This window comes from Lagenorhynchus albirostris, chromosome 8 (genome assembly GCF_949774975.1).
Source record: "Lagenorhynchus albirostris chromosome 8, mLagAlb1.1, whole genome shotgun sequence".
Classification (NCBI taxonomy): domain Eukaryota; kingdom Metazoa; phylum Chordata; class Mammalia; order Artiodactyla; family Delphinidae; genus Lagenorhynchus; species Lagenorhynchus albirostris.
In genome coordinates this window covers 91,081,013-91,105,774 of record NC_083102.1, presented here as the reverse complement: position 1 = coordinate 91,105,774, position 24,762 = coordinate 91,081,013, and the positions used below count along the sequence as shown (strand labels likewise).

Here is a 24,762-nt window from a genome sequence, read left to right as displayed (position 1 = left end):
GCACCTCCTAATGATGCGAATGCCATACAAAGAGGCCAGCATAACCCTGGGAAGAACACACACAGAGAAACAGGAATGGGGGGCAATGGACAGGTGGTGATCCCAAAATAGAAATCAGGTCTTAAAGAGGTCAGAAGCAAGCTGAGGTCTCAGAAAGACAGTGTCCTTTGTCACATGAGATTCAGAAAGGTGAATGATCAGACCAGTGGTTAAAAAACATTGTAGCATAACCCCTCTGTGGAATATTGTGCAGCCATTAAAAATAGGTAGGGGCCAACTAATAAAATGGTAAATAAGAACACATAAGAGATCGTGTTATATAAAAAAGATAGACATAGGATTTTTGATTACAGAATGTAAAACTTGCTTAAAAGAAAATTTAAGGGAGTAGACCGAAATTTTAATGGTTATGACACAGTGATGAGTTTATTTTTTTTTAAACTGATTCCACACACCTTTTGCAGTGTTGTCACATTCCTTTAAAATGTGGGAAAAAAAAAATCTGCCTGTCGTCCTCGCAGATGGCTCCTGGAAGAGCTGAGATAGTGCAGAAGACACGCCCTAGGCTGAAGGGGGCACCAGGAGCCAGGAGGCTGACTCAGCAGCCTTTGAGCGTGGGCGAACCTGGGCCTGGAGCGCCCGGCAGGTCATTTCTTCACCGGCCACCGCCCCGCGGGGTCTCACTGAGTGCCCGCTAGCAGGCCGCCCCCGGTGGGCCCAGCCGCCACCCAGCCCCCGACTGTGTTGTCCCCAAGCGATCCTCTCGGCGAAGTTTGTCTTGGAGAGGAGGGAAGCGCCGCGAGCGGCTGGAAACCCCGCGACCTCGCCCTCCCCGGGCCTCGCGACCCCACGCTCCGCGCCCTGGCGCCCCGCGTACCTCTTGCAGGGGATCAGCGCCTTCCTCTCGTCCAGCACCCGCACGCGTTGGTTGAGCCCGTCGTAGGAGAGCAGGGCGCGGCTGTAGCGCCCGGTGCTCTGCCGGTACAGCACCTGACGCCCCTCCCACTGCTGCGGCGCCTGGCACGGGCGCTGAGACCCCGGGGAGTCCCCGGCCCCGGGCCCCGGGGCCGCCGCCGCCGCCCCCAGGCCGCAGAGGCCGCCCAGCGCCCAGACCCAGAGGCCGCCCAGCAGCCAGGCGCCCAGGACCCTGCGGGCCACACGGAGGAGAGCGCGTCCCGGCATCGCCGTCCGCCTCGCCCGCCGCCCCCCGAGGCCCAGCCCGAGCCCGAGGGGGCGCTGAGCAGCCCAGGAGAAGCGCAGCGCGGAGCTCTCTCGCACTGTGCCCGAGTGCGGTCTGGGCCAAGTTGCTGCCGGTCCCGGCGGCGGCCTCTACGGCTCTGGGGATCAGGCCTGGGCTCCGGGCCCTGGGCCCTGGGGAAGCTCCGGTGAATCGTGCGGGAGCTATTTGTGCCCGGGCCGCTGCCCGCTGCAGCTTCTGTTTTCACTTGCTCTCTGCTGCCAACAGGAAATGCAGTGGCAGCGGTGCCACTAGCATCCTGAAGGGCATCCGTGTTTTAAAGGGGGGCGGGGGGGGGAGCGATGAGAAGGGAAATGTTTCTCTGCTAACTTGAGTATTCAACGGGTAACCAACTCTGGGGGACGAGCTCGAGGTCAAGGTCGGGAAAGCAGGGCCTCAGCACTTGCTGTGCCGCAGGTACCCTGTCCCTTTATCAAAATTGCCACCTGCTAACTCCAAATTAAAAATGGAAAAAAGGGTTCCTTCCTGAAGAAATGACACGAGTCATTTATCATGGCCGTTTGGCAGCCCCCCCCCCACTCCCCGTACAGAGCCTGGCGGACTAGAAAATAGGCCCTTGCTCTTGGGCTGAGGACTCAAGGACATGCCTGGAGGCCACATTTGCGGTGAGACTGCTCCCCTCACTCATCACTTGACAATACCACAAGCCTAGAGGTTTATGTGTCTGGGAGTTTAGGATCATCAAGAAGAAAGTTAATTGGGTTTATGTTGGTGTAATGTTAGGATCTAGAGTATGGAATCAAGAAGAAAGAAAACAACTGTTTAAAAACCAAAAACAAAGCCTTGCTTTCCAAGTTTATAGACTCTTTTCACTAGATCTGCCTTTCAGGGATGAAGAAGCATGAGGCAGGTGAAAGTGGGAGAGAGCGTTCCTGTATGAGAGTCAGCGCGGCGACGAGAGAAAATGAGTGTGATATTTGGGTTCAAGTATGAAGCAGAAGATAGTCCGGAGCCAGATCACTCAAGGCCTTGAAAACCATTTTAAGGATTAGTTCTTAATACCGGGGCTGTTGGAGCCATCCATAAATGTAAAGCTAGGGAGAGCATCATCAGGGATATGCCTTAGGAAGCTCCCCCAGGTCAGTGTGGCGGGTGGCAGGGCAAGGCAGAGGGCAGGGAGAAGGAGGAAGATACTGTTGCAGTCCAGACGAGAGCTGCTGTCTGAGCTAAGGCCATGGTTGTAGAAATGCAGAGGGTGGAAGAGTTGGGAACAAGAGAGAAGGATTTAGACTCGGAGGAAGAGGTTTCTGGTTTGGACCACTGGGAGTTCAGCCTGGAGTGAGAGAAGATAAATTCAGTTTAGGGTTGGCTGATTTTGAGATGACTGTGGGATATACAGGTGGAAGTTCCCAGGGGACAGTTGGATAAACAATTCCAGAGACCAGCAGGCCTAGAGGTCTGGATTTGGAAGCCACTGACATCTAGGTGGTCCCCGAAGCCAGAGAGGAGAGTAGCACAGTGGTTTTCCACCCAGGGCAACTTTGTCCCCCAGGGGGCAGTTGACAATATCTAGAGACCTTATTGATTATCACAGTGGGGTAGGGGGTAAGCTGCCCCTGGCATCTAGTGGGAGGAGACCAGAGATACTACTGCACAATGTGCAGGACAGCCCCCAGTACCACCACCACTCACCCAGTAAAGAATTATCCAGCCCCACTGTCAGCAGTGCCAAGGTTGAGCCAACCTGGAGCAGCAGGGAGTGTAGAGAGTGAGAAGAAGGCTGAGGATGGAGCCCTAGAGAACTCCAGACATTGAAAGGATGGGCAGAGAAACAGTCCCTGGAGGAGACTGAAAAGGAGCTACCAGAGAGAAGCCACTGACCAGGGGAACTTCCCCAGTTACGTGAGCTTTTGGCAAATCAATGTCAAGTATGAGGTAATGGATTGAGTGCTAAAGCCGGGCAAGAAGATGGAGACTGGTTGACAGACTCTCCGGATGAATCCCTCAACACTGCCACCCTCTCCTAGAAATGCTAAGGCCAGACTACCAACAGACCTAATGGGATAAGCAAAGAGCTTTATGGAGAAGGGTTCTTAACTTCTCCTCTCCCTTTCGTAAAGGACATGCCATCTGCGAACATGAGGGAAGCACCTGAAATGTCGCGATTTGGTACTTGCATAACTAAACTAATGCAGCAGGTTCAAACTGGCTGCAGAAGTTTGAGTCCTCCCCAGGTTTGCCCTCCTCAACTATCTCCAGGAAAAGGACAGGGAGTCCAGCTCTCTCAAAACTGTATCTTCTTCCCTGGTAGGAACTTGGGCTGAAAATCTTTTTCACTAAGCCAGGCATTTATACCTACTGGAGTTTACTGCTGAAAATGGCTTGAGATCTCATCTGGGCTATCTCCATCGCTTGATATTTCACTAGCCTGAGTTGGCATTTCTGAAGCTTGAGATCTGTTCTACAGAAAACTGGAATGCCTCTCTAGATTGGCCTGCCTGTATTTGGTCACCCCGGCCTTCCCACAAAATAGAATTGGACTCCTTGGGTGAATCCTGAAATGTATTTGTCTCATTTACCCTTTCAGCCTACCGTGTTTGATTCATGTTCCTGGGGAAAAAAAAATAAGATCATGCATTTAAAGCACTTAGCACTACCCCGAGCCCATTGTACATGCTCAGTAAATGTTAGTTGTGCTTTTCCTTTCCTGGGCTATTTTAATCCTCAGTCCTGATCAGGGTCAAAACTAAACTAACTTTGTGGATCTAAGCTTTAGAGACAAAAAAATCTGTCTGCCTCAAGTTCAGATTTCCAGTTAAATCATGTTTTTAAAGATTAACATTCAGATAACATGTTTTCATATTCTAATGCCCTAAGAAAATATCATATACCAGAAATCTTACTGCCTGAAGATTGATGTACACTTGGAACAATAAAGCCTCCCTTTTCTGTGGATAGCTGAGCCAGCAGTGGATTCTACTACCTCTTTCTAATAAAAATAAAAGAGAAAACAAAACATACATCATTGTTCTCCATGGTACACAGCTTCTTACTTCATTTAAATAACAGTTTCCAAGCAAATCAAAAATCAAGATGTTAGACTGCTGGGTTGGAAATCACTTGGCATGAAGGAGGAAAAAAAATCTTTCAAATTGTGGTATCCAAAGTCTTCTATGTTTTCTGCTTTCATTCACGTTGGAGAGAAGAATAGGGAGTCAGGAGAAGGAAAAGGGGATGTTGGTGGATGGAAGACATTCTCAAACTGGAAGATGCTGTTACACCTTCAGGCAGTTCTGTTCCTGGAGCAGGTACAGATCAGAGGCCATTCTGGAAAAACTTGAGCCCAAAGTAACGGCTACTAGCCACAATAATAGCAACAAAAACAAATTCCATACAACTCGCGGCTGGGAGGGGGGCGTCCTTCCCTTTGCAGCTGCACTCTCCCCGTCCCGCACAATAGTCTCACCGCTCAGCGCTTCTCATGCCCCCTACTGGAGAAGGCAAGTATGTTTCCGAGTTAAAGAGCAGCAGAAGTTCCCATTTCCCTCCAACTCTACAGTTGGGGAACCCATAAGGCAGAGGGCGCAAAGTTCAGCTTTGACTGGAAAGGCGGTCCCTCCCTCTCTTGAAATCCTCTCTTGCACCTTCTTGGATCCGGTGTCCAAAACGACTGCCAGAGGCTCTTTTTCTTGGTCTGGAGAAAAAGGACTGGCCAGACTAAAAAGGACGGACTTTGGGGGAATGCAGGATTCCAGCCCTGGGCTGCGGCCCGGAGGAGATGATGTCACCACTTCTGCAAGAGAGGGCCGAGGGTGGGGCGGCCGAGGGGGAGCCCGCGCCGCGCCTGCAGCTGCCAAGGGAGCGTTCCCGAGCCCACGTCAGGGGAGGTGTCGGGATAAATAGGTCCCGCAATGGCCGGGACTGGCTGCGCTCGGAGCTGCCGGGCCGGGGGCTGGAGCTACCAGGGCGGGTTCACGCCCCGGAGGCTGAGGGCTGGTGCTACTCGTGCTGTGCGCGTCGGACGGCGTATACTCCCAGCCGGCCCCCGCGGCCCAGCGTTGCTGCCCACGGGAGTTTGGGACGAGCACATCCCCTGTGCCCTAAAGGACTTCCTCCCTCGGGAAGGGAGAGAGAAAGCCTAGGGGGACGGGGAGAGAAGGGCCCGTTCTGCCTGTCGGGGTGGCGGCGCGGGAGAGCAGTGCCATGCTCCTCTCCATCCTGACCGCGCTCTGCCTGTGGCTGCGCCTGGCGCTGGGCGTGCGCGGCGCGCCGTGCGAGGCGGTGCGCATCCCCATGTGCCGGCACATGCCCTGGAACATCACGCGGATGCCCAACCACCTGCACCACAGCACGCAGGAGAACGCCATCCTGGCCATCGAGCAGTACGAGGAGCTGGTGGACGTGAACTGCAGCGCCGTGCTGCGCTTCTTCCTCTGCGCCATGTACGCGCCCATCTGCACCCTGGAGTTCCTGCACGACCCCATCAAGCCGTGCAAGTCGGTGTGCCAGCGCGCGCGTGACGACTGCGAGCCCCTCATGAAGATGTACAACCACAGCTGGCCCGAGAGCCTGGCCTGCGACGAGCTGCCTGTCTACGACCGGGGCGTGTGCATCTCGCCCGAGGCCATCGTCACTGACCTCCCGGAGGGTGAGGCCCGGGGAAGGACCGAGGGGGGTGACGAGGCCCCCTGGGCTGTCGCTGCCACGTGAGAACCCGATGGCCACACCTACAGCTGCCAGCGGGTGGTCGAGCAGCCCCCCATTCTACTTAGGAGAGCTGGAGGAGGTGGGAAGGGCTGTGACTTGATTTCGGGAAAAGTCTGCCTTCTCTACTGGAGTGTTGGGAGCTAAGGAGCACCATGTCCCATAAGGAGGGGCGGGCGATTTTGCTTAGATAGGGGACCATTGGGGACATTTTCCTTTATAGTAATAAAATAAGATAGTAGCAGTAGCAAACAAGCGTATAGGGTTTAAGGTGGATCTGAGCCAGCTTTAAGTACTTCACATGTTATCATTTAATTATTAAAATATTCCCACCAGGATTCTTCATTTAATGTTAGCTCTTGAAAGCTCTTCTGAAAAAACAGTACTAGTTCTCACTCCCCACCAGGAGTGCAGTTTGTAAATTTAGTTGCCCTGGAAAACTGTGACATCTGTTTCATGGTCTTTGACCCAGGGCCAACCTCTGTGGCATCTTAGTCAACTCGAGCTCAACCACCACTTCCTTCTTTTCTCTTTGGTCTTTTTTCCTGCTTTTCTAGGAAGAAGGAGCAGGTTTAAATCCACTTCTTGAAATAAAACCTAAGTATATTTTTGCCTCCTTTTATGCCTAACCCAGGTTGCTGCACATTTAAAGAAACTATGGTGTTGCTTTAGTGTAGTTTCTGAAGTTATACCTCAGAGCATTGCCCAAAACGTGGAGGAGAAGAAGTAAAATGAAGAGGAAAAATCGAAACTCCTCTCTAATTCAGAGTTTTAGAAAAAACATATTCATTGCTTAAATTATAGAAATGATACAGGGCTATGCTTGTTTGGGGTACCTATGGACTGTTTCTGCAAAATGTGAGGTGGGGATTTGGAAATATTTGGGTTATTCTGATTAGTGTAAACTGTCAACTTGAAAAATCAACATTTTAAAATAGGTTTGGGGCGGAAGGATGTAATTTATCCAGGTTGACTGTATGTTATCAGCCAGTTTAAATGGACGTGCCTTCACACCAATTTGTTCTGGATAAGCAGTCCCAGCGAAAAGTCTTCTTTCCTAAGCCCAGAGAGTCTATATGGAAGAAGTAGTTGACAATCACATACAATTTTTACCATTCAGGATTTGTGTGTGTGTGTGTGTGTGTGTGTGTGTGTGTGTGTGTGTGTGTGTGCACTGCTGTGTTGTCAGTGTCTCCAGATGATTCCTTATTCCAGCTGGGTGAACAGACCAAATCACTGACCACACCCATGTGGCCCTGTGTGTGTTTCAGACGTTAAGTGGATAGACATCACTCCAGACATGATGGTACAGGAAAGGCCTCTTGACATTGACTGTAAACGCCTAAGCCCTGGTGAGTTCTTTGTCCTCAAGGCTCCCTCTCTTTCTTCTCCCCAGAGTGATTTCTGAATCTTTTTTTTCAATTTTTGGTCTCTCTTTTGTCTTCTTCAGACCGGTGCAAGTGCAAAAAGGTGAAGCCGACCCTGGCGACGTACCTGAGCAAAAACTACAGTTACGGTAAATCATCTGCTGAAACCATTGGCTTGGGGACTTGGCACATGACAAAGCCAGGTCTGCTAGTCATGAAGTGACGAAGAGGGATTTTTCTAGTTAATCATGTGGGCTCTAGGTGGCACAATAACAACTGTAAAAACGTCTTGCTTTTCTGGGTAAAGCACCCAGGTGAGAACGGTGGTGTGAATTAGTGTGATTCCTCATCCTACACGTCCTGGTGAGAAGTGCTGTCAGCCGGGAGAGCACCTCACTTTTCTCAGGATTTCACTGCTGCAGGAAGGATCCATGGATTTGACCTGAGGCCCAGAGACCCAGGAATTAAGATCTGCACATGTATCTTTTAACCTATAAATAGCTACAAATATTAAACACCTTAAAAAAATTGTGGGAATATGTTAATCACAAGACCCTGTGGCTGTAAGTATCGGCATAGCTTAAATGCCCTCTTCTCTTATTTGAAAGACCCATACAGCACTTTCTTCAGAGAATAAGTCAATCATGCTACTTTGAATGTTTTCAGCAAATTTAATTCTGCTATCATCATTTGAAAGTAAATTTAATTAAAAATGTGTTCCTTTAAAATATCTTTTTGGGCTATTTTCTGGGGTTTTTTTTTTTTTGCATTTCTTAAATTATTTCTACTGAAACAACAGAAACTGTTTGGGGAAAACTGTTCATTTTATTTGCTAACTCAGCTTTCCATATTTCAAACTGAAATTTTATATCATAAGAACCTTTATATTATACAACCCACATAAAAGCAGGAAGACCATGGCACTATAAAAGTCTGAAAAAATAACCTCTTATTTAGGTTGTCGGATTTTAGAATCACACATAGCCGAAGTGCATAATTCAACCAAAAAAAAAGTACACTATCTTTTCTAGTAGCTTTTTGTTGTTGTTATTTTAAACCTGTTCTATGTAAATATCATCGTAATCTGACCCACAAAGTCCCTCATCTGACACTATCCAGCCTTACTTAGTTGTCCAGTCTGAGTTTCACTGTCATGCTGTTCTCTGGGGAATCATTGCTTCAGAACCACTTTGATAATGAAACTATTTTCTATTTACATTCTTTAGCTCCTTCATAAACCAGCTTCCTAGGATGGAATCCAAGACAGAGCCACCCTCAGCTGATTACACCTCCACTGCAGGCAGTAATAGCAAGGGACCAAAACAGTCAGAATTGAAAGCAGGATCAGAGACAGTGATATTACCAGCCATCTGTAATAACAGTTCTACCTCTACCCACCATGGACCCTGCTTGGGCAGTTTGGGAAATTAAAGGATTGAGAACAGTAGTCTTCAGAGACTCCTTCCGGTGCAAAAATGTTATGACTGTAATAACTTCCTCTGGAGCAGAGCGAGTTCAAGCAGCAGATGGGTGATTGAACCATACAAACTTTCAGGTGGCTTCTGAATCTGAGAACATATGATTCTCACTTCAAATCATTACATGACAGAGTAGAAGCAAGTATTGTTTCTATAAAATTTTATCGACATTCTATGTAACTAAATTTCCTGATATGTTTCTGGCCCCCAAAAAACCCCTAATCATAGAATTATAGAATTTTAGGGCTGAGAAGGATCCATGGGATTCTCTATTCAAACCCTATCTGTGGTCCATTGTGGAGCAGTCACTGACCCAAAGACAGATCCCAGACTAAGCCTGCTTGTGAATTTACTTTTCCGTCTTGCGGCGTGATTCAGAACTTTTAAGACATTGTTGACAATATGCGAGGCCTTACATTTAGCACACGATTGTGTGGGCTTTTTTGCCTGCATTCGGGCAGCTTGGACATGACCATAATTACAGGAGTGATTCTTTAAGAGAGACTCAGGAGTTGGCAGGAATAAACCATCCATATTTTTCTGCAAAGCTTCAATAACACATATCGATTTTTCAATTGCAGTCATTCATGCCAAAATAAAAGCTGTGCAGAGGAGTGGCTGTAATGAAGTAACTACAGTGGTGGATGTGAAAGAGATCTTCAAGTCCTCATCACCCATCCCTCGAACTCAAGTCCCACTCATTACGAATTCATCCTGCCAGTGTCCTCACATCCTGCCCCACCAAGATGTTCTCATCATGTGTTATGAGTGGCGCTCACGGTAGGCACAGACGGGCAGAAAAAAATTACACACTGCCTAGGAAAAACATAAAATTCCACTTAATCGTGGTTTAAAAAGGAAAAAAAAAAAAACGGCTCTAGCTTTTTGAAAAATCAGTTTGAATAGATGCCTTGGTTAGGATATCGTATCTCCTAAATATCGATTAATTCTTCATAGAATTAAGGAAAATGGAAATATATTTGAGTGGACTCTTTAAAAATCAATTTCAGAATTCATTACCTGATTTCAAAAACTTATAGACAAATATATTACTTTGAGTAAAACCAATTCTTTTCAAATCAATCTTAGTGTGGCAAATACTGAATTTTCTTAAGGTCTCTTTAATAACTTACAAATCAAAGGAAAATGGCCATTTGAGACTACACTTCCACACATTTTCTTTACACTGAATTTACAACATTTGTTGGTTGGAGTGTTACATACACACACACGTACACACACGTGCACACTCACACACATCTATTATACGCGTATCTCTAGCTGAAGGTGTCTCCCCACACATCTTTCCTTAGCATCTTTTTATTTATCCTTATAATATAACAAGTCCTTAAAATATAAAAATCAAACACTTCAGTGCAGGTTCCAGACTGAGTCCCATAACTTGCTGCAATCTATTTCTCCAGCAGAACTACTAATCTTTACATAAAAAGTCTTCCCTTTGATTCTCTGCCGTTAATAATGCTCACCTGTTTCTTCTGGATACAGCTCAAGATTCTATTTCTGAAAAAAACAAAAACAAAAAAAACACCTTTTGAAACTGACTTCACTTGAATACTTTCTTGTTCTGGAGTCTATCAGTACTTAGTACCCTCTTCAAAATTCCTTGCGTTCTTGGTTTTAAAGCTGTTTTGCGGCTTATATCTTGTCTTTCTAAAGACATTGAGTGAATGAATGTTGAATGAATATTTCTGGGCTGGTCTCTTGTATGACTTTTGCATCCGCTCCAGTACTAGAAGCAGTTCTGGGGATGTGCCGGGTCTCTGCACAGGTGAATGGATTATACATGAGTTAAATAACAGCCTTCGTGTCATTTTCCCATTAATTTATAGACAGTGTAATTCTGATCAAAATCCTAGTAAAAATTTTCTGGATGATTGAGATTTATGTCTTCACAAATAATGCTAATGATCATTTGGAAGAATAAACTGGTAAGGGCATGTAAAGGAGGTTCTGAAAATAAGAGGGATGAGAGGAAATGTGCCTTATGAGACAACAAGAGTAGGATAAAGCTAGTTCAAACCATGCGGAGCAACAGTAGATGTGTAGATAAATAGAGCAGAGGAAAAAGTCTTGCAACAGATTATAATTCATACAAGAACTTGTATCATGAAGGAAATATGGCAAATCAATAGAAATGAAACTATTATTTACTAAATGTTGCAAATAGCTTTACTTGGAAAAATAGTATGCATTTTCACTTTGTACTCTAAAATAAATTTCAAATGGGTTAAAGAGGTAACTAGTTTAAAAACCTAATCAAAAAGGATAAAGTTTGGTAAATAAATGTATGCTATCTGAAAAGCAAAGTGGTTTGTAAACATAAAAGTAATGTAAGAAATTACGAGGGAAAATGTCAGTGCACATATTTGATGACACTATTGTGTACATAAAAATCAAAAATAAAAAGAGAAAGACAAAAAGTACTTGCAACAGGTATGACAAAAGAATAGTAATCTTACTCTATAAAAAGTTCATATAAATGCATATTTAAAACATTAAGACTACAATATAGAAATACGTGTACATCTGTAAATCTATACAAAGTTGCAGAAGTACAAGTAGTAAATAAACATTAAAATATTTATCTCCTAATTCTGCAGCCCAAATAAAAACAAGATTCCATTTTTACCTAGTCTTAGTGTTGGTCAATTAAATGAAAGTTCAGCCATTTTGAAAATAATTTAGCACTGTGCATTGAAAACCTTAAGAAAAAAATACATACTCTGACCCAGATTTCTACATTCGGAAATCTATCTTAAGGATATAACTAGCCAGTGCACACTAGCGATATTCAATGCAATGCTAATAATAATAGCTAAGCAAAAGAGGAGGTTCGATAGTGGAGAAATAGTTAAATATATTATGGCTATCCATAGTTATAATTTATATGGTTATGAAAGTTATATTTTTTGAATTATTCAATTATATCAGAAAATGCATACAATGCTAAAAGGAAATATACAGTGTGATCTAAATATACAGTGTGATCTAAAAATATATATAGGTACAAGGAAGAATGAAATGAAATATCAATAAAGTATAAATGGGGAATTGTGGGGTTAACAGTTAGTGAAGAATTTTGTTTTTTACAATCTTTTGTATTTTTGAACTTCCTACTTTCATAATAAGTATTGCTTATTAAGATAAATTACTTTTTTTCAGGATGATGCTTCTTGAAAATTGTTTAGTTGAAAAATGGAGAGATCAACTTAGTAAAAGATCCATAGTAAGTATAATTAGCAATACTAGGAATATGGATTTGAATGCATGTAAAGAAATTCTATAGAATTTGGGAAGTCTTCACATTCTTTCATCTCCAGGCTATCATAGGAGCCAACAATAGCAGCAGTATTTGTCTTTTGAATAGGTAGTTGAGAGAATAATTTTTCTCACTTGGAGTGTCTACCATAAATTCTCTTTAGCTTCAAAGGTGATTTGGTTGCATTCAATACTGATCTACTGGTTATTTCCAGATTAAATTCGTTTTTTGGTTGTTTTAGCAAACAGTCAAATACTTGAACAGAATTAATATCCAGTGGGATTAATACAGACATATACATGTAGGGGTGTGAATACCTAGTTTTAAAAATCACCCTATCACTCTATAAAGCAGAATCTTTCCCTGTATTTAAAATAATTTTAAGACTTTTGTCAAAATAAATCATATACACAGAGTAATACTTTTGTGGCCAGACCCATAATTTTAGTAGCAACATCATAGAAATATTGGCAACTCAGAGGAGTTAGAATAATTTTTTGCCCAGACATGTGAAATCATTCCAGAACTAAATAAATCAGGTCATTGGGATGGAATTTTTAAAGCATCCCTTCTCCTGAAAATATATTTAGATATATGCAGGAGAATTTGTGTTTCCACATTCACAAAAGATACTGCTACTGCCTGTGTTCTCTTACTTTGCAGGAATAAAAAGTCCTGGGCAAGGGGAGAGTGTATATTAATACTGATTTTTGGAGAAGGTAGTTTCAACACAGCCTCTCCTACTGAGTGCATTTCTGAATAACAGACCCAAACACTGCTCTTGCATCTGAGCTAAACATTCATGAGCTGCTCAGGAGCACGCTTGGTCTTACTGGACAGAAAATTCTAGCAAGATTGGTTATCTGGTTCCCCAAACTGCAGTAGATTAGATGACTTGATCTAGAAAGCAAGGCTACCATAAAAACCTGACATTGTTGAGAGGAAAGAAAGCTTTCAAGAATCATAGCTGTTTGGGTCATTCACGTTGACAGCAAATACTCCAACTTAAGAATATGAAAATATAATCATGTAATAACAACATACAGTAACAACATACAGTTTATTATTTTAGAACAGACTAGAGTTGTGCCCTAGGAGGGTGGGGACGGTGTTTTTCATTTCACTGTATTTCCCCTGCCTGGCCTATGGTCATGTTCAAATATTTTGCTAATTGAAATATACTCTAACAAAGTAGGGACTTATGTGTTATAATGAAAAGTAATGTCTATTCAAGTGGACTCACTTTTTCATTTTTTTCTTACACATTTTCATATTTAAAGAGTAAATCCTTTTCTATCAAGGAGACTTGAATATCTAGAATGACTCATTTCTCATTGGCTCTGGGTAGCTAACACTTGAGTGGATTACTGGTTGTGGGTGGAGCTTCTACCTTCCTTTGGATGTAAGAGAGTTAGGTGAACCCATAAGTGTGATAAGAAACCCTGACTTTCTAGTGTAGCTGGAAAAATTTCTGCTTTTAGCCTTGGTAAAACGTTTTTTAGAAGGCTTCGCTGTATAGGAAAGTTGCATGAGAGGGCCTATGGGAAAAGTTGCATGAGCTAGGGCCTTGGGCTCTGGAGTCAGACTGGTGAATTTGAATTCCAGCTCTGACATTTGTCGGCTGTGTGACTTTCTGCAAATAATATCACTGTGCTTGTTTCCGGGTCACGACAATGGTGTCCACCTAGAAGGGCTGTTGTTTCAACGAAATGATTGCTTGTCAAGATGTCACCATATACTCAGCGCTTTCCAAAGCATCTGGTACAGGATACATGCTCACCATCGTAGGGTAGAGTAGCTATTATAATCTTGGATGTCTTGATGAATATATTACAGTGAAAGTCTGCATTATTTTGGATATTAGTTTAAGAGCATAAAGGGGTGAGATGTACTTGACAGTCATGTGTACACGTTGCCTCCCAGCAGTGGGAAGAGAGGCTGCAGGAACAACAGAGGACAATCCAGGACAAGAAGCGCACAGCGGGGCGCACCAGCCGCAGTAACGCCCCGAAACCCAAGGGGAAGCCGCCTGCCCCCAAACCAGCCAGCCCCAAGAAGAACATTAAAGCTAGGAGTGCTCCAAAGAGAACAAACCCAAAACGAGTGTGAGCTAACTGCTTTCCAAAATGGGGACTTCCTCTCCGGGTGAGGCCAGGCATTACCCACGCAGCCTGTAGAAGGCCGTACACCCCTTGCCTTAACAACTGCAGTCCTTTTCATAGACACGTCTTGCAGCATTTTTCTTAATGATATGCTTCAACTTTTCTTTTTAAGTCACTCCAAGCCATAGTGGTAGGTATGCCTTTTGGTATGGAAGGTATATGAAAGCTGGTCGAAAGAGCTTATTGAGTTGAGAATAAACCATGTGCATACTCTGTGGGAGCTCCACGTGGGGAAAGATGCTTTTGTTCTTACAATTTGACCTAATATGTGCATTGTAAAGTAAATGCCAGACTACAAACAAAACACCCAATTTTTTTTAACGATATGTTTTATTTCAGTTGGTTGTTAGGATGTTAGCGATTTTTAAAAATGTGATTGAAGATGTAATGCTTCTAAGGAGGAAATCAAGAGGAACGAATGTCTAAAAGATCTTATGTGTTTACTGTTTGCAGAAGAATTTTTGTGATGAAAGGGGATTTTTGAACAATCTAGAAAAGTAGGATATGGAAAATTGTAATGAGTTTGGTTTTTGGTTTTTTGTTTTTACGAAGAAGCCTTTCTGCTCTGTTTTTAGCTAGAAGCTCTAAAAACGAAAACAATAGTATTGTTAAATAAATAACAGGGAAAGGCAGACAGACAAAGTCTGGATCCTTGTTTTCTAGTTACCATGCCATGGTGGAGATGCTCTGATTTTATATGCACAATGTTTATCAGTTCCCTTTAAGTAGCACCAGAAACTGTTTGTTTCTCCTCTTATGATTTAGGTACCAATCAGTCAACCCCAAGCATCTCACACACGTGGGTGTGGTGCTCATCTCTTCCCAGGACGTCCCAGGTATCTTGATGCCCAGTCTCTCTGCTGATTGCTGGTGCTCCCAAGGGTGCCTTGGGTCTGAGGTGGCAGGGTCAGAGTCCAAAGCGCCTGGTCCCCAGCCTGCTATGGCAGCCTTGCCACACACCAGCTCTGCACTTGGAAAAAGCAACTGTAATCACTTGTTCATCCAGCATTCAAGAATGTAGAGGAGCAATCTGAAAGCTTAAGAGTAAAATCTCCTTTAGATGTACCATTGTCCCTGCTTCTCAGAGAAGGGGTAAGTTACAGGTTGCATTCACACATGATTTTTTAATTTCATCTCTGTAACCATTAGGACACAGAAGTGAGGTGTGTGGGTAAGCCAGGGGAAAATGGAGAAATAGCGTTAATGAGGATGCTGGCAAGGGCACCCATCTCCTCCTGAAAGTGTAACTTCACCTGCATCGCTACCCCAGGGCAGCAGAATTGAAGGAATCCAATAGATCCACCCACACAGGGGTATCAATAAAATACTCCGCTTTGGCCCTTAAGGAAAGCCAGACAGCTGTTTGGCATAGCATCTAAATTAAATAAACCTAGGAAAGGCCATGAAAAGGCATTGGTACCCTAGTTTACCTCCTTAGCATAGTAGGAATCTGGGGAGGAGGGCGCGGGGAGGCGAGTTACAACTCTCAGTGGAAATGAAGAAAAAACGCTTCTGTAAAACTTTTTTTTTTAAGTGCAAAACGACATAATAAGAGTTTGGAGATGACTTTACAAACTTAAACACTGTTTCCTTTGAATATTTAACTGAAATCATATACTGCATATCACACAAAAATGTAATTAGACACATTTATTAGTTTGATTAATTGATAAAGGATCGAGGCCACTGTTTGGATATTTATTATAAAAAAGTTGAAAATGAACAGCAGCCCACACTGAGAGTAATATAACAAGTGTGGAAGTGGCTTTTGTGTGAGAGCCACGAATTTATTTTTCTCCCTTAAAATATTTTCTCCACCTAGATACATATGAGAGGTAAATATAAATATATGGAGAGGAAGGCTGTGGTACTATCTCCGAAATAGGTATTATTCGAGAGTTGGGTTACTTTAATCAGAAAAAAATAACAATTTTGCAATATGTTCATCAACAAATTTCATAATTGAGGACAACTAGAGACATTTATTTTTAAAAATACTTTTGTTGGTCTTTCAATGATACAGTAAATATGTATTTTCTATAAAGCATTCAATAAATACATAAAATAAAAAAATAATGGAATTAAAATCCTACCTAATCCCACTCACCACTCTGTAGAGATAATCACTGTTAGTATTTTGGTATATAATTTTCCAGGTGTTTCCTCTGCATTTATATAAATACTCGCTCTGTACGTCCATTCTTTTCCCGAGTTCTTGTATCATCTTTTTTTTTATTTTTTAACATCTTTATTGGAGTATAATTGCTTTACAATGGTGTGTTAGTTTCTGCTTTACAACAAAATGAATCAGTTATATATATACATATGTTCCCATATCTCTTCCCTCTTGTATCATCTTTACGATTGTTACTCTGAACTCTTTCTCGGGTAGATTGCCTATCTCCACGTCACTTAGTTGTTCTTCTGGGGTTTTATCTTGTTCCTTTGGAACATATTCCTCTCATTTTGTCTAAATTTCTATTTATATTTTTATATATGTGGAAGGTTAGTTACGTTTCTTGACCTTGGAGAAGTGGCCCTCTGTCGGGGACGTCCTATGTGTCCCAGCAAGTACACTCCCCTCTTGTCGCCCAAGGTTCACGGACCAGCTGGTCCCAGGGTAGGTTCCGATCTGCGTTTTCAGACTCGATTCCGCAGGCTGCTGAATCGTGGCTTCTTCGCTTCTGGTGTCTGCCGCCTGCTAGTCTAAGTGGCTTGCGCAGACTTCCTGGTGGGTGGGGCGGTGCCTGCCCACCGGCGGGTCTTGGCCCTCCGGTGGGCAGGGCCATGCCTAGAGGTGGGTGTGGGCTCAGCCTGTCCGCTGATGGGTGGGGCTGCGTTCCCGCCCTGTTGCTTGTTTGGCCTGAGGCGTCCGCGCCCTGGAACCTGCCAGGGCCGGCTCTTGGTGCCCCCATGGTATCCTCCAGGGACTTCCCTAGTAGTCCAGTGATTCAGACTCTGCTCTTCCAACGCAGGGGGTGCGGGTCCTGGTCAGGGAACTAAGATCCCACATGCAGCACGGCAGGGCCAAAAAAAAAAAAAAACCCAAACCAAAATGGCCGCCTCCAGGAGCGCTCACGCGGAGGACTATTCCCCCAGGACCTGCGCCTCCAGTGCCCTCGCTCCCACAGTGAGCCACAGCCGACCCCCGCCTCCCCCGGAGACCCTCCAGGACCCGCAGGTAGGTCTGGCCCAGGCTTTGCTTTGCCCTGGGTCCCGGTGCACGTGAAACCTTGTGTGCGTCCTCCGCGAGTGGAGGAGTCTGTTCCCCCCGGCCCTGCGGGGCGCCTGCACTCAAGCCCCGCTGGCCTTCAAAGCCAAATGCTCTGGGGGCGCCTCCTCCCGAGGCCAGACCCCCAGGCTGGGGAGCCTGGCATGGGGCTCAGAGCTCTCACTCCTGTGGGAGAGCTTCTGCGATATAATTGTTCTCCAGTTTGTGGGTCGCCCACCTGGGGGTATGGGATTTGATTATATCGCGAGTGCGCCCCTCCTGCCATCTCGTTGGGTTCCTTCTTTGTGTCTTTGGATGTAGCATATCATTTTTGGTAGGTTCCAATCTTTGCTATCAATGATTGTTCGGCAGTTAGTTGCGATTCGAGTGGCTCGTGAGAGGGGGGCGAGCCCACGGTATTTCGATTCCACCACCCTGTCCTCTTGATGAAGACAGAAAACTCCCAGTTCTTCTTCAGAAAACTCCCAGTTCTTTCAAATTCCATCAGTTTGGTTACCAAATACTTTCCCCCTGGCTTCTGCTGGTTGCTAGCAATGCCGGGCATTCCTCGGCTTCAGGCAGGGTAACTCCCATCTGTGCCTCAGCGGTCACGTGGCGCTCGTCCGGGTGTCTGTGTCCAAATTCCCCTCTTCCTGACGGTCACTCCTCTCGCAGTCCACCATCTCCCTCTATGCGTTTATATAATGATAAAAAAAAAATTAGAAGCCTATTATACATACTGTTTCATAACCGTCAGTCGGCCCTTTATATGAAGTAGCTCTCATGTCAATAAAGCCCAGGCCAGCTTATTTATTATAATGGCCACGAGGTATTCCGTGGTGAGCATTACTCAACAGACCCTCATGTAATTAGGGATTTAGGTTGTTTCTTAACTGAATGTACTGAATAACTGAATAAACAGCTTGGTAGCTAATATCTGTGTACATCCTTAATTAGTTCTGGGGGATAAGTTCATTTAAGTGGCATTGCTGGGCCAAGGAGTATGCCCAGCAAGGAAAGTTCTTGATCCTATTGTCAGTAACCCTCCAGGATGCTTGGCCCATAGGTGTATCAAAGTGCTGATTTTCCAGCTCCTTACTAAAATTATCTTCTCCTTCTCGTAACTTTTATAAATTTTAGCTGGGAACTAGATGTCTCTCTTCATCTATGAGCCCTCTGCTGGCAACATTCTCCACACTCCAGGCAGCTGGGGAATGAATGACTAGTTTATTTTGTCAATAACGTGTGAGGATGGACTTTCGAATGTGGCTCCCAAGGCATGCCAGGGGAGGACAGATTTTTATGACCCAAATAATTTTCCACTGTTATTGGGTTCTCAGGATCAGGAAGAAAAATGAGGCACAAAAGAATACAAGCCATAAATGCTGTGTTGTATTTTGTCTAATGAACATGTGTTGCTTTTATAATTAGAAGATACTACAAACATTATGAAAGAGAGAGAGAGAGAGAGATTGAATGTATCAATAGTATGGATTTAAGCCAGGTAGACATGCAGACGTGAAAACTGTTTTATTGCTTACATGTGTGTTAGTCTGGGTGCTCAGAGAAGCAGGCACCAAAATGGAATTAAATGAAATGTGGACCCTATTAGAGGAAACACCTGTGAGAGAGAGTGAGGCAGGAGGTGAACAGGGCTGGGAGAACCATGACAGAGAGGGAAGAGGGACGGAAAGCTGGAGAGGAAGTCCTCCAGACTGCCTCAACGTCTAAGGAAGGTTTGGCAAGGCTACTGGGGAACGTGGACCCAAGCCAGCCATCAGGGAGTCCCTAGTCTCCAGGGACAGCTCTGCCTTCCTATCCTACAGATCTTAACAATATTTACTATTATACCTAAGAGAGGTCTCTTTCTACTAGAATGTAAGGAAACCTTTTTTGAAAGGCAAGTTTTGAAAGAAACTCTGTGGTGTGTAATTTTGCCTTTACAATTTCAGGCAGTATATGCATAAGTCTAATATATCTAGTAGCAATATTTATATGAGAGTAGTTTTATAACTAGATAATTCTAAAACCTGTAGCTGTAATATCTAGATGAGAACCACTTTGTAATGGCAAGTTTGGATCACATTAGTGATATATTTTAGAGGGAAAAAGAACATACTTGATTAGCAATTAAATTTAGATGAGAGGGAAGACTCAGAACGAGAGTGCTGATCCCACGTCTCAGAAAGTTGTAATAACATGAATAATAGGATGAGGTCTAAAAGCAAAAGCAAAAAATGGTACTATGAATAAAGTTCCATTATGGTATCAAGGGATATCTAAGACGCTGTTGTTGAATCAAACAGATGGGTGTTTAAAATTTATTAACATTTTTAGTCATCTAATGGCTTCAGATATTTATTGTCATTGAGATATTTCAGCAGCTGAAAATCACGTGAACCATTGCTTAGTAAACTTTCTTCCTTTCTGAAAAGCATTTAAAAAAACTGGCTTTGGAGGTCATCCAAAGTAGCTTCCAAGGGGTGAGCAAGTTCGGACAGTACAGGCAAGCATCAGTAGCAGCAGATTTTTTTTTTTTTTGGTTGCATTGGGTCTTCGTTGCTGCGCGCGGGCTTTCTCTAGTTGCGGCGAGCGGAGGCTACTCTTCGTTGCGGTGCACGGGCTTCTCATTGCGCTGGCTTCTCGTTGCGGAGCACAGGCCCTAGAGTGCGCAGGCTTCAGTAGTTGAAGCTTGCGGGCTCAGTAGTTGTGGTGCACGGGCTTAGTTGCTCCGTGGCATGTGGGATATCCCTGGACCAGGGATCGAACCCGTGTCCCCTGCATTGGCAGGCAGATTCTTAACCACTGCACCACCAGGGAAGTCCCCAATAGCAGCAGATTAACTCCAGTGAAAAGAAAGGGCGCCAAGAGACTCCAGGAAGAGGGCCATAAAATAGAGCATAGCGTATTTTAGGAAATCTGTCCATTTTCTGCAGAGCATCTGCTTACAGGGAACAGGATCCAGGGAGGGGATCCTGGAAAGTATTAGGCTCTAATCCAGAATGCTTCAGGTCTCCTGTCTTGGAAGGGGGCTAGAGGGGCCAAGTAGGGCAATCAGAGAAGCTCTGGCTTCAGGGTCAAGGTGCATGACTGAGCCAGTGCTGAAGGATGGAGACTGTTGTGTATGGTACAGTTCATGAAGAGCAGACTCATCCCCAGCTCTTTCTGGCTGTTGGGATAGTGGTGCTTCCTTCCCGCACAGGCACACCATTGCCTACCTTCTGAGCCAGTCCGTGTATTTGGACCCATATCCCCACCATCATGCGCTTCTCATCATGGTTACAAATCTCAGCGCAGTGCTTCAAGGCACGCCCACCAATTTTGCAGTCCTCAACTGCCTCAGCCACGGTGGCCAAGGATATGTGTGTTCTGCCTAAAGTCCAGCTAAGATTCAAGATCACATCACTGAGCTGGAGCCTTGATACCTTTCTAGTCTTTTCTAACCTTTCTTCCTCTGGGGCAAGAAGATATTCCCAGATACCACCAACCCCGGCTCCCCCAAATGCCTGCCTCATGCTGCCTCAGGACCAGCGCTGGCACCAACTAAAGTTTAATTGAATATCTCTTTGGACATTGATTGTTAGTTTTCTGACTACTGAAAGCTAATTCTACAATCTGAAAGAAATAGCTTTTCCCTACGTCTTGCTTTTAAAATCTTCGTCCAGCTGCGTACACATAGACAACTGAGTGAATCATGCCATCTGCTGGTTATTAAGAGTTTTTGGCTTTCATGCTTTTGAAGTCCTGGACCACTCCTGAGGCAATGACAGTGTGTCACTTAACACAGTCATATTACGAATGCCCGATACTACCAGGCGTGTCAAGCATCAGATAAGTGTATTCAATTTGAAGGGGTGAGGAAGGTGAAGGTTTTTACTCTAGTTATTTCTCTGCATAATCCAAAGAAACCCAATAATTAATTTACCCTAGTTTGAAAAAAAATGTATTCTAAAGGGAAAAAATGACAACTATACTTATGGATAATTCACATGCAATTAGATTTTGTATAAGTTACCAATACAGATGGGTATTCACAGGTGTGCTTTTCAAAACCGTGCTGGAATACTAGAGTTTGGGAGTGAGTAATATTTTATAAATACCAAATGATCAAGAGGTGATGTCAGCAAGATGGTGGCAGAGTAGGAATCCCTAGACCATCCTTCCCCCCAGACTCACCAGGTCAGCAAATATTCATGGACAGATTCCCTTGTGAGAAATCCAGAAACTAAGTGAAAAGCCCCTGCACTGTAGGTGGCCATGAAAGCAGACCCTCCCACCTCAGGCTTAAGGCACCCTTAGGAGTGCCACACAACCAGAAAGAGACCCCTAACTCCAGGGGAGGGAAGGAGTTCGTTCACGTGTCCGGCGCTCCAGCTTTCCTGAGAGGGATCCCAGAGGATTAACTTCTGTCTTGTCAGCCTTGGAGTTGGATGGACCCACTGCAGCCTAACAACCTGGCGAGAACAGAGATGGCAGCTTAGGATGTCAAACATCAGAGGTCCCTCTTGCGCCCAGTGCAGAGAGAGCAGATGAAAAAGCAGAGGTCTGGAGAGAGGCCCCGCATCCCACATGGGCAGGAGGGCCATATGGGCTCTGGCTCGAACGACCTCTGCAGCCTCCCCATCAGGGGCACAGTGTGAGGACCTGCTTGTCCAGGCAGTTGCCTTGGTGGGGAGGGGTAGGACCTGGCCACACAGGCCTAGACGGCATGGATGCACGCGGCCAGGTACCGGGTTGCAAACTGCGCTGCCCACACCATGCAACTCTCAGCACCCAAGGAGCCCAGATCCCCACCCCTGTGTCTGGACTGTGTAGGCAGAGGCAGGGTCACAGGCATGGGTACCTAGGGGCCATAGTGCCCTGCCAAGGTCAGCTCACTCCAAAAGAAAGGAACCTGTTTCCCTGAAGGTTTTAATTCTTATGAAGACCAGTTTATCTTTTTCCTTTGTTGCCTGTGCTTTTGGGGTCATATTTAAGAAACTATTGCCTAATCCAAGGTCTTGCAGATTTTCCCCTGTTTTTTTCTTGTAAGAGTTTTAGCTCTTAAATGTAGGTCTTTAATCCATTCTGAATTATTTTTTTGTATATAGTGTAAGGTCAGTGGTCCAAGTTCATTATTTTAAAGGATAGCTAGTTTTCCCAGTACTATTTACTGAAGAGACTGTTCTCTTCTCACTGAATGACCTTGGCACCTTTGTCAAACACCAACTGACCATGGATGTAAAAGTTTATTTATAGGTTCTCAGTTCTATTCCATTTGTTTATGTGTCTTTCCTTATGCCACTACCACACTGTTTTGACCAGTGTCACTTTGTAATACGTTTTGAAATCAAGAAGTGAGAGTACTCCAACTTTGTTCTTTTTCAAGATTATTTTAGCTATTCTGAGTCCCTTGAAATTTGATAATGAATTTTAGTATGGGTTTTTCCATTTCTGCAAAAAATACTGTTGGGATTTTTATAGAGATTGCATTGAATCTCTATATTAATTTGGGTAGCATTGTCATCTTAACAGTATTAAGTTTTCCAGTCCATGAACATAGGATATCTTTCTACTTATTAGTGTCTTCTTTAGTTTCATCATTGTTTTATAAGTTTCAGTGTAAAAGTCTTGCACTCGTACATGGATTAAGTTTACTCCTAAGTATTTTACTCTTTTGATGCTGTAGTAAATTGAATTTTTTTTAATTAATTTTTATTGGAGTATAGTCGCTTTACAATGTTATGTTAGTTTCTGCTGTGCAGCAAAATGAATCAACTATACATATACATATATCCCCTCTTTTTTTGGATTTCCTTTCCATTTAGGTCACCATAGTGCATTAAGTAGAGTTCCCCGTGCTATACAGCATGTTGTCATTAGTTTTATATATAGTATCAATAGTGTATATGTGTCAATCCCAATCTCCCAATTCCTCCCCCCACCTTCCCCCTTGGTATCCATACATTTGTTCTCTACGTCTGTGTCTGATTTTGAAAATCCTACCCATTTTTCAAGATCTATTTCATCCCTTACCTTCTCCAGCTCCTACCCATCAGACATACACCCATCAATTCAGCCCTGAAATATACACTAATTCAAAATCCCCTGTATTATTCATAATGTTCCCCTCATCACAAAAGGGAGGGATATGTTGACGTTAGATCTACACCATATTTCTAATAGATGCTATAAACAGAATGTAGTTCTACTCACCACCACCCCCCAGTCATTCATCATTGACATGCTTAATAATGTACTGTCTGATGATAGTTATAATTAGGTATTGTTTCTGTGAGTTTTGTCTCCCCATTATATTTGCATTTCCCTGAAGGTAACAGCCTTCATGATGGTGTATTAACCAAGAACCCACAGTTCAAGCGGACATACAATACATATTTTCCCAACATAAATGTTCAAGGGTTGTGACATCATGCTTTGGTTTATAGTTGAGTCAGACAAATGGAACGAGCTGCACTATACCAGAATTTATTTCATGCATCTAATATTTTGATACAGTCTCCTTATACCTGGAGAAATCATAGCCTAAATGGTAATATCAGGAAACAGCGTGCTTGCTCGTCTGTCCCTGAGGAACCTGCTGGGTGTGGAGGGCTCGCTCCCCTTCACTTTGCTTCCTTATTATGCTCCGGAGGCTGAGTCTCCATTTGACTCATCCAGGTGGGCACTCCACTCCACACGTGAAGAAGCTGTAGAGTCATGTTCATGTCAGCAGCCAGCGTCGTATAGGTGTACATTCGTGAGCCTGCTCTTTGAAAGTAAAGAAGGAAAGCAGGTTTGATGGGAAAAATCATCTGTCTTACACTCTTGTCTCCCACATTGCCCAGGATAGAAAAGTTTTTAAGTTTTCCATCAACAACTGAGCAGACTCAATCCACATACGTATTATGTTGCTACTTCTCCCCAGTAAGCACCTCTTTGTCAAGGAATAGAAATGATTGCCTTTTACTCTACACTTTCTAATATTCTATTCTATTCCCTTATCATATAGCACCCAGCGGTAGTTAATAGGCTCCAAGTTTCCAGATACTTAGAGAATAGAGTTGAGGCTGCTGAATGAGACTTTGGCCATTCAGAGTGAAGAAGTGGAGGGAGATCAAGGAGAGAGACTGATGAGCCTGAGTCATGGCAGATGGCACGGACAGCTCAAGACCAAGGCTTGCAAACCCATGGGTGTCTCTCTTGCCCCACTGTCTCCCAGGTCCCTGGCATCTACAAGGCTTGGCTTTGAGGCTCCCAGGCTGCTGTGGAACCGCAGAGTGTGTCTGGCAGGTGAGGTTTAATACAGGGACATGGGAAAAGGTCTGGTCTTTCCACAACAGCCTTGTCTTAGGCCCAGCCACTGTAACAAGAAAAGAGGAT

General features: G+C 44.2%; 3 protein-coding genes across 6 annotated transcripts in view; 2 read left to right on the top strand and 1 right to left on the bottom strand.

The window, feature by feature from the left end:
* The window catches only part of EPDR1 (ependymin related 1), a 34,665-nt gene extending 33,197 nt beyond the window's left edge, over positions 1-1,468 (bottom strand). The window contains exon 1 of the mRNA XM_060157336.1: positions 878-1,468. Coding sequence (XP_060013319.1) covers positions 878-1,182 — 305 coding nt within the window. The 5' untranslated portion in view covers positions 1,183-1,468. The remainder of the gene's footprint in view (positions 1-877) is intronic.
* A 3,655-nt stretch (positions 1,469-5,123) lies between these two features.
* On the top strand, positions 5,124-16,250 carry SFRP4 (secreted frizzled related protein 4). Its single transcript, XM_060157306.1, has 6 exons — positions 5,124-5,846; positions 7,174-7,254; positions 7,353-7,418; positions 9,329-9,527; positions 11,931-11,994; positions 13,951-16,250. Exons 1-6 carry the CDS (start codon positions 5,402-5,404, stop codon positions 14,134-14,136), a joined length of 1,041 nt encoding a protein of 346 aa, XP_060013289.1. The 5' UTR covers positions 5,124-5,401; the 3' UTR covers positions 14,137-16,250.
* Positions 16,251-17,057: 807 nt separating this feature from the next.
* PNPLA8 (patatin like phospholipase domain containing 8) overlaps positions 17,058-24,762 on the top strand; it is a 135,028-nt gene continuing 127,323 nt past the window's right edge. For 3 of the 4 annotated variants that reach the window (XM_060157305.1, XM_060157301.1, XM_060157300.1), the window contains exon 1: positions 17,058-17,370. The gene's annotated coding sequence lies outside the window, so the exon portion shown is untranslated. The remainder of the gene's footprint in view (positions 17,371-24,762) is intronic. The other variant, XM_060157303.1, reaches the window with a different exon arrangement.